The following is a 12,043-nucleotide window of genomic DNA, read 5'->3' as shown; positions in this document are numbered from 1 at the left end:
TCGTCTTAGGCTTGGGGAGACCTAGCCCATCCTTCCCCTTGTGCCAAGCATGCTCAGGACAGCCGGCTCCCCCAGGGCCATGTGGAGTCACAGTCTTGCTCCCATCTGGCATCTGTAGGTGGAGGAAGGAAAGGAGAGGATGAGAACATGGAATGCATTGTCTCTGAGAAGAGAAAGACCCCTGTACATCCCTCTGCCTCCTGTGGCCTTGGGGAGAGGGTGGCCGGGAGGATCTGTGGTTGATCGGTGTTCTGCAGCTGCCCTGGTTCCACACATTTCCTGGGCTCCCACTGGGTACCAGGCACTAGGTGCTGGGGTTGCCCCAAAAACAGTGGAGGATGTCATTGCTGTAGCTTCCTTAATTGTTTGCAGAGCTCAGAACGTCAAACAAAACATTCCTGGGCTTGTCTTTCCCCGTGGGGCTGCTTCGTGGAACATCTGTGGACACAGCACCTGGCACAGTTAACACTTGTATTAGTCTGTTTACATACTGCTACAAAGAAGTGCCCCCAGTAAAACAAAAAAGAACTGCCCAAGACTGCATGATTTATAAAAGAAAGAAGTTTAATTGACTCACAGTTCAGCATGGTTAGGGAAGCCTCAGAAAACTTACAATCATGGCAGAAGGTGAAGGGGAAGCAAGGCACCTTCTGCACAAGGCAGCAGGAAGGAGAAGTGCAGGGCGAAGGGGGAAAAGCCCCTTATAAAACCATCAGATCTCACGAGAACTCACTCAATATCATGCGGACAGCATGGGGGAGACTACCTCCCTGATCCAATCATCTCCACCTGGTTTCTCTCTTGACACATGGAGATTATGGGGATTATAATTCAAGATGAGATTTGGGTGGGGACACAAAGCCTAACCATATCAGCACTCTATTAGTAATGCCTGGAGAGAATGGCCTCATGCCCCAACCCACCTAAGGTGGGCCTGGTTTATCCTCTTGTCTTGGTGTCCCATCCTTCCATGCTCTGCTTTGGGTCCCCTCGATGCAGCTTTGGAAGGTGAGAGGGGTCTCTGGAGTCAGGTGCTCGAGGTCCTGCCCTGCCACAGCATTTCCCAGCCCTGAGACCAACAACAAAATGGCTCAGGGCTCTGATCCTCAGTTTGTTCATCTGTAAAATGGATATAAAACTGAATGATCTCTAGCTCACAGATTTATTGTGAAGGTAAAATAGGACGATGCCTTAGGATAGTTCCTGGCCCTGCACAGGCAGTGACCAATGTACTCCATCATAATTATTCTATTGCTTATATAATAGAAATTATTATAATAGAAATTTTTACCCAAAGTTACCTGCACTGGCCTGGTGTGTTAATCAGAGTGACTATAAAGTCTAGACACATAGATAATATTATTTTACATGGATGATAACATAAACTATTAATAAACTGTGTATTGTGGATATTTATCTTTGCTTCCAGATTGTTTTTCGTTTAATTTTTTTTAGAGAAAGGGTCTCTCTCTCTCTGTAGCCCAGGCTGGAGTACAGGTGCAAATCATAGCTCACTGCAGTCTTGACCTCCTAGGCTCAAGTGATCCTCCTGTCTCAGACTCTTAAGTAGCATGCACCACCATGCCTGGGTGATTTCCAAAAATTTTTTTGTAGAGGTGGAGTCTCTGTGTTGCCCAGGCTGGTCTCAAACTCTTGGGATCAAGTGATCCCTAGCCTTGGCCTCCCAGAGCATTACGATTACAGGCATGAGCCACTGCACTGGCCTTTCCAGAATTTATGACCGCACTGAGTCCTCCTCTCAACCTTACCTATCAGGGATGATTATCACGATATCTTTTTTTTTTTAACAGATGTGGAAACCGAGGCTCCAAGGGGCTTGGTGGCTTACTCAAAGGCCCTGGGCTAGAGACAGGTGCAGCCCTTTGGAAGCTAGAGACAGGTGCAGCCCTTTGGAAGCTAGACCCTGTGGAAGCTCTAGAGGCTGCCAGGCAGGCCGCCTATCACTGGGGGCATAGAGGTCACTGCCACGTGGGGCCTTGGGCCCTCAGTGCTGCCTCACATGGCTCTTCTCCAGGCTGAGCGCTGCAGAGCCCGGATTCAGAGCAGGCCATCCTGGGCCTCCTTGGGGCAGCCAGTGGCATGCATGGGGTGCCTTAGGTGGGAAAGATGGGAGTGTGACCCCTTCCCTGGGTCCGAGGGGCCTGGCCCGTCATAACCCCCAGCCCCTTGGACACTGGTAGTGCCTCTTCCCCTCCCAACACTGGTGGCCTCCTTCCCTGTCCTCTCTGACAAAGGTGAGCTCCTTCCTCAGGTGAGCCCTCCTGTTAACCACGCTCTCCAGCCCTTCTCCCAGCAAGTCTATGCTTCCTGGGGCTCTGAGGTCTGCATCAGCTTAGGGTTCCCGGCCCCTTCCACAGGCAACAAGGCAAATTCACCTGCGGCTGTGGAACTGACCACGCGCTGACCATGGGAGGCGGAGCCGGCTGTGGGGGAGTGTGTATGTTCACAGGGCGAGGGGTCCTGGCAGAGGTCTGGGCTCCTGCGGCAGCAGCCGTGCTGGAGAGCACCCCACGGGTCTGCGATCTTCCTCCCGCAGCGACACTGGGAGGTTAAATCGGAGCCTGGATGGGACTCAGGTCCTTGTTGCTGCCAGAAGAAACGTCCCTTCCCTGTCCCGGGAGGCATCTGGGGCAATGTGCTCATTTATTCTCAGTCCTGCCTGGGCGATGGCCTGAATTCTGATCTACACTATGACCGTGGGATGGAGGTGATGCTGGCTTATTTCGTGAGCTTCTCTAACTTTACCATTTTGTTAGTTGCATTTTGTTTTCATTCTAACTAATCTTTTGTACTAAGGGACACACGGCATGTGCTACAAAAACAGCCTATGAAGTACATCTCCCTCTCTCCCCCGCCTGCCAACAGCTAAGTTTCCCCATTTCTTTCTTTCTTTTTTTTTTTTTTTTTCTTTTTTTTGAGACAGAGTCTCGCCCTGTCACCCAGGCTGGAGTACAATGGCGTGATCTTGGCTCACTGCAACCTCTGCCTCCCGGGTTCAATCGATTCTCCTGTCTTAGCCTCCTGAGTAGCTGGGATTACAGGCACCCACCACCACACTCGGCTAATTTTTGTATTTTTAGTAGAGATGGGGTTTCACCATGTTGGTCAGGCTGGTCTCGAACTCCTGACCTTGTGATCTGCCCACCTCAGCTCCCAAAGTGCTGGGATAACAGGCGTGAGCCACTGTGCCCAGCCCCGGGGTTCCCCATTTCTTTGGGGGACGCACAGACATTTTCTCTGCATACACCAGTGTGCACCTGTATACCACCTCTGTTCACACACTGGTGGCGGGTGCGTGTGAATTTGTGCGCTGGGGTTTTCTTTGGCCTGTTTATCTCAGATCAGTTTCCTGTCCGTGCTTGGAGATCCACTTTCTTTCTTTCTGCATCTGCACACAGGTCGTTGACAGGACAGACGATGACTTACCCAGTCCCCTGTGGACGGGCATGTAGGTCGCTATGAGTCTCTTTTACAACAAACAGCACTGCCATGAGCTTCCTGGGACATTCATCTTCACGTGTCCCAGAGTCTACAAACATGGCCCTTTCTTGGACAAGGAAGGGGTGCAGGAGCACTGCTTCCACTGCCTGCTCACAGACGTGCTCACTCTGCAGCCGTTCGCTCAGAATTCTCACCGGCCTGGCTCTGCACTGGGGTCCAAGGCTGCCCCAGGCCTGGCCTCTGCCCTAGGAGAGGTGGCAGCCTGGTGGGAGGGTAGGCAGGCAGAGGTCTTTGCGGCTCCTTGGTGCCTGCATAGGTAGCTTCATGGGCGTAAGACAAGGGAGTGACCCTGTCTGGGACAAGAGGAAGGTAAAGACCCTGGACAAAGTCCTATTCAATGGAGGAGCTGAAGTTTATGAGGCAGAGAAGTGGCTGAAAGGGAGAGCAGCGTGGGTGGAGGGCAGAGCACGAGCAAGGGTCCTGGGCAGGCAGCGTTTCGTCCTGGAATTAGCAATGTCTTCATGCGTGGCACATCACATGACGGAAGGCGAGGGCTTCCGGTGGCCACCAGTGGGTTGCAGGAGGGAGGGTCTCACAGAGGGAAATTCAGCACATGCTGCTGAGCTGCTGCGGCCACTGTGGGCGCGTTGCTTGACAACCCTCCTGGGGTCCAGGCTTTGGGGGGATCACTGGTAACCCCTCAGGGTGAGAGAGGTCGCCACCTTGGGCCCCCAGGAGTCACATAGGTTTGGTGGTCACTTGTCCCTCTTTGTCTTCCAGATGAGATGGACCAAACGCCCCCGGCGCGTCCTGAATATCTGGTCTCAGGGATTCGAACTCCCCCTGTGAGGAGGAACAGCAAACTGGCCACCCTGGGCAGGATCTTCAAACCCTGGAAATGGAGGAAAAAGAAAAACGAAAAACTGAAGCAGACAACGTCAGGTAAGGGCCTGGTGACAGGCGTGGGCAGGCTCTGGCTGGGACCAGCGTCCTTGGCGTGGTGCCGCGGCCCCTGCTGATCTGTGACTTCCTGGCCCCTACACAGGAGGGGCAGATCGTGCTTCGTGGCCTGTGATGGCCGGGAGCCACGCAAGTTACCCCGCTGGCCTCTCCAGGGCCCACCTGGCCTCCCTGAAGCCCTGGGGCGGAGTCGGCACCAAGCACCCCGTGTGGGACGCTCTGCCCAGACCCTAAGGTGCCCACAAATCCACTGGGACCTTGTTAAAAATGAAGCCTCTGATTCATTTAGGGCTGGGTTGGGCCAAGACACTGGCTTTGGAGCAAGGTCTCGCTGGCTTCACTTGGGTGGCGAGCCCCCAGCCCACGCGACTCTCACACCACCTCACCTCCCACACCTGCAATCTCACTTGGAGGATGCTGGGGCCTGGGGCCTGCCCCCACAGATTCGGGTTTAGTTGGCCAAGAGCCCCCTGGGTGACTCAGGGTTGAGGCTGTCGGTTTGGCTTTGACACCTCTGGGCCTCTCTTCTTCCTGAAAAACAGAGGCTGCTCCCCCGCTCCTAAGCTGTCTTAGTGTGCCTTCCCTGCACCCTCCCACCAAAGCATCCAGAAGGTTCCTCCACTCACCTCCTGCTGCACCCTCACATCCTGCCAGCCCTGGCTCTGTGGGAAGTGGGATTACGACGGCTGGTCCCGTTGCCCCTGCCTCCTCGGAGTCCACCCTGGGAACTGCAGCCATGAGGCTGAACCACGGACAGGGTGGACATAGGCAGTGATGATGGGACAAGCAGCCATAAGGCACATAATGGTAGAACACGACCCCCCAGCATTTGGCACGGAGGAGCCAACTCAACCCTTAGAACCTCCTGCTAGGCCAGCACTCCCGCAGGATCCTGCCCCATCGTAGGGATGGAGAAGAGGCCCAGAAAGGGAAGTCACTCACCCAGGGTCATGCAGCCAGCAGGTGGCGGGGCTGAGGCAGGTGTGGTGGCTGGTCAGCATGGGCTCTGCGGATGGCAGTGTTCTGAGAAGCAGAGCCTGGAGGAGGCCGCGTCTGCACCCCAGGGCCCCGCCTCCAGCCACACGCCTGTGAGCCACACCTAAAAACAATTAGTGAGGGAGCTGCTGCTGTGGAATCAGTCCCGGCCCTCAGGAAGCAGCCCTGGAGAGTGCCCGTCTCAGGCTGTTGCCTCGGGGGTCCCTGGGGTCCCATTTCCTTTCCAGCTCTGAAGAGGTGCAGGCTCCAGGGCTTTGAGGATGGTGGAGACGAAGGCCAGGTGTTACAGTGCCCAGGTCCACGGCAGGGGAGGCAGCCAACACCGACAGCAGGCCCTCCACTCATGCTTTTGTGCGTGCTTTACAAAATTATTTTTTTACCAACCAAGAAGTTGATAGATGAATTCTTGTTGAAATGAAAACAGAACAAGCATCATCATTCAGCAGATCTTGAGCAGCTCCTGTGTGCCCAGTACCAACAGGAGGGGGCCAGGCCCTGCCCACCCAGAGCTTTCTGCAGAGTAGGGAGTCAAGTGACAAAGTCTGGAAGCCACCAAGTGAACCAGCACGCGAGTCGATTCCAGACTCCAGCGAGGCTGCAAGGCGGCGTCCCTCACTGGATGCTGAGCTCAGCTAGATGGGCGGGTTCCATTTGTTCCCCTGCATCTGGCAGGGCCGCTTGCACACACACGGCACTAATGGGCTCTTTGTGATCCATGCTTAACGGCAGGATCGCTGAGCAGGCCCCGGGGGGTGGAAATGAGCAGGGCAGACATTGCTTTGGGCCTAGTGGTCTGAGAAGACCCAGGTGAGGAGGCTGCATTGACCTGAGATGTAATTGGTTTGTTGAGAAAGGCAGGGAAAAGCATCGCAGCAGTGGGAACTGCCCTCGAGAAGGCACCGAGCTGGGGAAGGCACGTCTGTGCAGCAGTGAGAGGCCGGGGGACTGGAGCAGAGTGACCTCCGTGACCTCAGGGGGGTCTCTGACGTTCTCCAGGCCTGCCGCCCGCAGCTGTGGGACTGGAAGGCTGAGGTTTGTCTTCTGAGGACTCTGAGCTCTTTGGCCTACTCCAAGCTGTGCCGTGTGAGTTCACCAGCAAGATGCTCTGGGGACCCTGCAAGGGCATTGGAGGTCTTGAGGTTTTTACCTGCAGCATCCCCACCTTCGGGACCATCATTCGGGCATCTGGAAATTCGAGGAACAGTGCTGCATTTTGTTTACTTATTCCAAACCACTATTTTCCCTTAAAGTGGGGGGTGTTATTTGTTTCAGCATATCAAATTCCTGATTTCACGGGCATCAAGGGTGAGGATAAGTTGAAGTGAACGCAAAGATGATTGAAAGAGAAATGTGTAGCGAACAGTGGTTTTGGTAGGCGAGGCTGGGGGAACCGGCTGAAGATGGCTCTCAGGGGCTACAGGGTGGAGCAGCGTCTCAGTCCATGCCTGCCCTGGCAGGTGGCTCAGATCCACTCAGCCATTTACACGCTGTTCCACCTTTACAAGCTGCACCACCACTGATGTCCCCATCCCCGAGATGGGGAGGGTAGACTCTCGCAGCTGCGTCTTTGGGTCATTGGGGAGTCCTTGAGTCAGTGCAGGAAGAGACCTGTGATGTCTGAGACTAGCCACCATGAGCACCGCCTGGTGCCGGCCTGGGGACGGGGTCCACTCAGAGCTCGAAGCCTCCACCCCTGTTCTTATCTGCTTTGTGAGCCTGGCTGCAGCCTCTTTGCTGACACTTCTCAAGGTCAGCATTCACTTTGTCAATTTTATCCACAATTCTGGCACCTGGAAATTGGCTTGGAAATTGGGACCACAGAAAGGAAATTCTGTTTTCTCTGCCCAAAAATGTCCCCACCCTGCTGTGTTTGGGTTTCCCTTTTCATGCTTTGGCTTTAGGGTAAATATCCTCAGGGAAGCCACCCTGGAGGTCAAGGATGGGATGCGTTTCCCCAGACAACTGCCCCCCAACCAGTCCCCCGCCCCAGGCCTGACTTATCCCTCCTCGCCCACTTCTAGACACTTGCCATCTGTCCTCCCACCTGTGCTGGCATCAGGCAGAGGCTGTGCCTGTCTTGCTCATGGCAGAATCTCCTGTGCCTGACACGGTGCCTGGCACACAGTAGGTGCTCAGTAAATGTGTAAGGGGTTTCCATAGATTGAACACCTGGTCACCATGGCCCCAATGGAGCCCACACCTGTGACCGTGAGGCTGCAGGAGTTCTGCCCTCCGTGACTCCCCAGCACCCAGCTCAGCACTTGGCACGTAGCAGGTGCTCAGGAAATGCTTTTGAATAAGTGAAATAATTCCATTGCCAGCGCCTGTTTGTCATCTGCCTCCCCAACTAGACATTAAGCTACGCCAGGTGGGCTGACTCTGTCTGTTCCCTGGCATCTGGCAGGGCCCCTTGTACACACAGAACACTGATGGGCTCTCTGTGATCCAGGGTTAACGGCAGGATCACTGAGCAGGCCTTGGGATGGAAATGAGCAGGGCGGACACTGGTTTGGGCCCAGTGGTCCGAGAAGACCCAGGTGAGGAGGCTGCATTGAGCTGAGATGTAATTGCTTCATTGGGAAAGGCGGGGAAAAGCATCACAGCAATGGAAACAGCCCTCGCAAAGCCGCATCTTTCAAAGAAAGGGTTGAGGTGGTTATGCAGTCTTGTATTTGGAAATGGGGGCTCACCTGTAGGCAAACAGTTTTCCTGACGGAAGGAAGAAGATGATTGTGGAGCAGCCCAAGACCTGCCCGTGAAGGAAGGGAGAATGGGACAAGGTGGGGGCTGTCGCTCAAGAGTGTTTTGCTCCGGGAAGGGGAGGCAGGAAGGGCTATTCCGAAGGCGGAATTGACAAAGATTTGGCAAATTACGCTTGGTGGCAGGGGACTGGGGGCTGGCCTCCTCCCTTCCTGTCCGTCTGGTAGACTGGAAGCTTTTTACCTGGGTTTGTTGGAAGAAGCTCTAATGGGACAGCCGCACAGAAGAATCTCATCTGTGAGCGGATGTTAACAGTGGCCAGGAGGCACTTAGCAAAGGCTAACAGGAACCACAGAAAGGAGCCTGGGCTGTTGGGGGCAGAGGGAGGGCACTGTCCTTGGTTGGTAAGTTAAGGAACATTTGGTGAAGGGCAGGAATGGCTGGTGGGAGCTAGCTTAGAGAGGGGCGTTATATGTGGAGGGGCTTTCCAGATAAATCACAGAAATGATTGCTGTAGAATATCTACTGCGTGCACTGCTCTTTAGCTGTGGTTTATGTACATTGCTTAGCAGCGCGCTTGGTAAGAAAGTTGGGCCTTGCCAGTGGACTAGGCCCCTAACCCCGAGGTGCCTGCTAGCTCAGTGTTTTTGGTCTGTAAACTTGAGCCTGGCATTGGCTGTGGCCTGGACAGGGCCCAGTGACACCTTTGCCCAAGACTCACCTGTGTGTTTGTGTGTTGGGCAGCGCTGGAGAAGAAGATGGCCGGCAGGCAAGGCCGAGAGGAGCTCATCAAGAAGGGGCTGCTGGAGATGATGGAGCAGGGTAAGTGGGACCCGTCCCTGGCTTGGAAGGGCACGGTGCTGGGAATGCAGAATGAAAAGTCTCACAGGAGCCCAGGAAGCCCATCAGAAACAGAGTAGAATCCAAGGAGGGCCGTGTTCAGATGAAGCCTGCAAGGTTGGAGAAATGCCCCATGTCAGGAGCCATCCCTTTGGTCCAGCCCCCAGGGGCATGGGAGACCCCATTACTGAGCTGAAGGGCTCCCCCTCATGGCACGACTCCTCTCTGGGGAATGTCTAACAGAGCTGGGTGTGCATGAAGCTGGTGGTTTATCCCGATTCCTTTAAAGTGGTAGCAATGGTTTTTTCAGCATTAACTTTTTTTTTTAATATTCACATTTCAGTCCTCCATTTGGGCAAATTATTTTTAATTCCACTATTACCTACTCCCACTACCACCATGTAGGAAGCATTCAGGACATGCTGGGGCTGGGTGGGATATTCTGCACGCCCTGTCTCATTGGTCTTCCCAGCATCCCTGAGGAGGGGGGCAGTGGTTATCCCATTTGCAGATGACGAGTGTGAGGATCTGGGTGGTGACTGCCCCAAGTCATTGCAGCCTGAAAGCAGAAACACAGAACAAATCCTGATCTCTTGGTCTCTGGTCTAGAGAGTTTAATCTCAGTGGTGTCTACATAATCATCTTTGTTTCCATCTTTCAGAAAGGCCAGTTATTATCACTCATGCAATTAACTGAACAGAGTTCTTTAACTCCCGAGTCTTTCTCTTTGTGATGGATTCCTGGAGGTGTGAGGCCCAGGACTTGGATGCTGACACTAGCCTTTGGTGCTTTCCGGTTCCCTGAGAGGCTAAATCCTGGTTAGGAGGTTTCACAAAACCTCACTGCCTCTGGAAGACTCTCTGGAGCTGGACCAAGCTCTAGCCTCCTGATTTAAGGAATCTGGCCATGCATGGCCTATTTCCTGAGGCTTGCATGAATATATTGAATTCCTCTCTCCATGCTTCAGCCTTAAAATATCACTAGAGTCTTTGTAATTTGGCCCAAATGTCAGGAATTAGGAAGGAAGCTCATGAAATAAACGAATCCAGATTTTATGCAGCCGGGCCTGTCAGCACACAAACCCGATTGTGGGTCCAAGCCTTTGTCATCATTCCCTTTCTTTAGACTTGAAGAGTGAAGTATTTCGATGATGCTATTTTTAGGGGAAATCTACATGGGAAATTGCTTAATAGTGATAATAAAACCTTACATGTGCGAGGAAAGCTTGGTGTCAAGACCCGTGGCACTCAGATGTTTAACGCTGTGTTGTGACACTCAGATTTGGCGGAATGCAGTTGCTGAGCTAGAAATCTGGAGGATTTTACTTGGGATGGGACAAAAAAGTGCCAAACTCCGGCATTTTGAATATGTTGCCAACAAGCATGACTTTGGAGCTTAGGGAAGGAGAAAGGAAGATGAAAACAATGTTAAGGCCTTTTCTCATCTATTCTATAAAACAATTACTTTTGTTGAGTGAAGAGTAAGTATATAGATTTGATTCCTCTCAAAAATGAAGCTATAGCTTGAATAATTAAAGGGGAAAACTTCTAGGAGCGTCGGCTTTTTTCCACTCTGAATTTTTGCGAGATGAGTTCATCTGATGAGGTCAGAACAGAGGCTGGAGACGAATGCTTGGCCGCGGCCAGGCTACAGCGTGGCTCTCACCCTGCTGCCGTAGGAGCCTGGTCCCTGGCTTCCGTGCCTCCGACGGCGACATCACACACCCGCGGGCTTACAGAATCACTTTAGATCAGGGTCGGCAAACCTTTTCTGGAGAGGGTCAGTTAGTGCATATTTTAGGGGGCCATGCGGTCTCTGTTGCAACCACTTGTCTCTGCTTTTGTAGCACAAAGGCAGCCGGAGACAAAACATGCATGAGAGGGTATGGCTGTGTCCCAAGAAAAATGTATTTATGGCCACTGGCCTTTGACTTTTATATAATTTTCATGTGCCATAAAAATTATTTATTTCATAAAAATCTTTTGATTTTTTTCTCTTTTGTCAACCATTTAAAGATGTCAAATCCAGGTGGGGGTTGACCCCCACGTTGTGGATTGGTCCCCACATTGTGGTCTGCTTATCTCTATCTTCCATACTCTCTCTCTTGCTAAATGATTATGGACCAGGGACTAGAGTGGCCCGAAACACAGTCTCTTTCCTTGAGGGAAAATGTGCTCCTAAATTGATGCCATGGCATTTTGTTGAGGGCCCACTATGTGTCGGGGTCTGTGCGAGCTGCTGAGGACACAGGTGAGCAAAATACTGTTCTGAACGCACATCCAGTGGGGCCATTAGGTAATCCCACAAAGAGCCGGCAACTCACGACCACGGTGAGTGCAGTGAAGGACGCAGCACCCTAAGGTCATGAGACAGGACCTGACCTGGTCCTCGGGGGCCGGGAGATGTTTGAGTCAGGTCCAAAGGTGGGCAGGAGGACCTAGGCAGGTTCTCAGAGTTTGTTGGATACTAGGATCACCTGGAGAGCTTTCATAACCCTCCACCGCTCAGGCAGCAGTTAAATTAGATGCGCTGGGCGTGGGACCCAGGCAGCAGTGCTTCCTCATCCTCCACAGCTGATTCCAACTTTGATGCAGGAAGGTTGAAAAGCCAAGAGACAGAGGGAAGCGGGGAGTGACTGCCAGCCCACAGGAGCAGCAAGCGCAAGTTCCCCGCGGTGGAAGGGACCTTGAGATGGTGGGTTGGCCTGGAGGAAAGGAGGAAGCAGGAAGCAGGAAAGGGAGAGGGGCTTGGGTCAAGACGCCTCCCAACTTCCCTGCCCACACACCGGCTGGGGTGGCAGAGGCATGACCACGCTGCTGGGGGAGCCTGGGGCGGCCACAGTGCTCGTGGGTGGGGTCTGCGAGGAGCCCCAGTGTCTCTGCAGGGAAATATCAGGGACGGGGCAGCAGGGGTTGCTCTGGGAGGGGACTTGGACTTGCTTTTCACAGTCGACTCTTCTGTGCTGCTTGAATCCTTTACTGTGTGCCACCTGTCATCAACCTGTAATCAATGTGCTGTAATAACAGGATCCACGCAGATGCTTGGCCACAGGCTCCCGGCTAAATCCTTCCCTGCACCGCAGTTT

General features: G+C 53.3%; 1 protein-coding gene across 5 annotated transcripts in view; it reads left to right on the top strand.

Moving 5' to 3' along the window:
* Window positions 1–12,043, top strand: part of LOC116463375 (phosphatase and actin regulator 3) — a 272,708-nt gene that overhangs the window by 162,278 nt on the left and 98,387 nt on the right. For all 5 annotated transcript variants that reach the window (XM_058434605.1, XM_058434608.1, XM_032146459.2 and 2 more), the window contains exons 2-3: window positions 4,243–4,404; window positions 8,863–8,940. In XM_058434605.1, the coding sequence (XP_058290588.1) occupies window positions 4,243–4,404; window positions 8,863–8,940 (240 nt within the window). The remainder of the gene's footprint in view (window positions 1–4,242; window positions 4,405–8,862; window positions 8,941–12,043) is intronic.

The sequence above is a fragment of the Hylobates moloch genome, unplaced genomic scaffold, assembly GCF_009828535.3.
Source record: "Hylobates moloch isolate HMO894 unplaced genomic scaffold, HMol_V3 SCAFFOLD_34, whole genome shotgun sequence".
Taxonomy (NCBI): domain Eukaryota; kingdom Metazoa; phylum Chordata; class Mammalia; order Primates; family Hylobatidae; genus Hylobates; species Hylobates moloch.
This window is presented reverse-complemented; position numbering and strand designations above follow the sequence as displayed.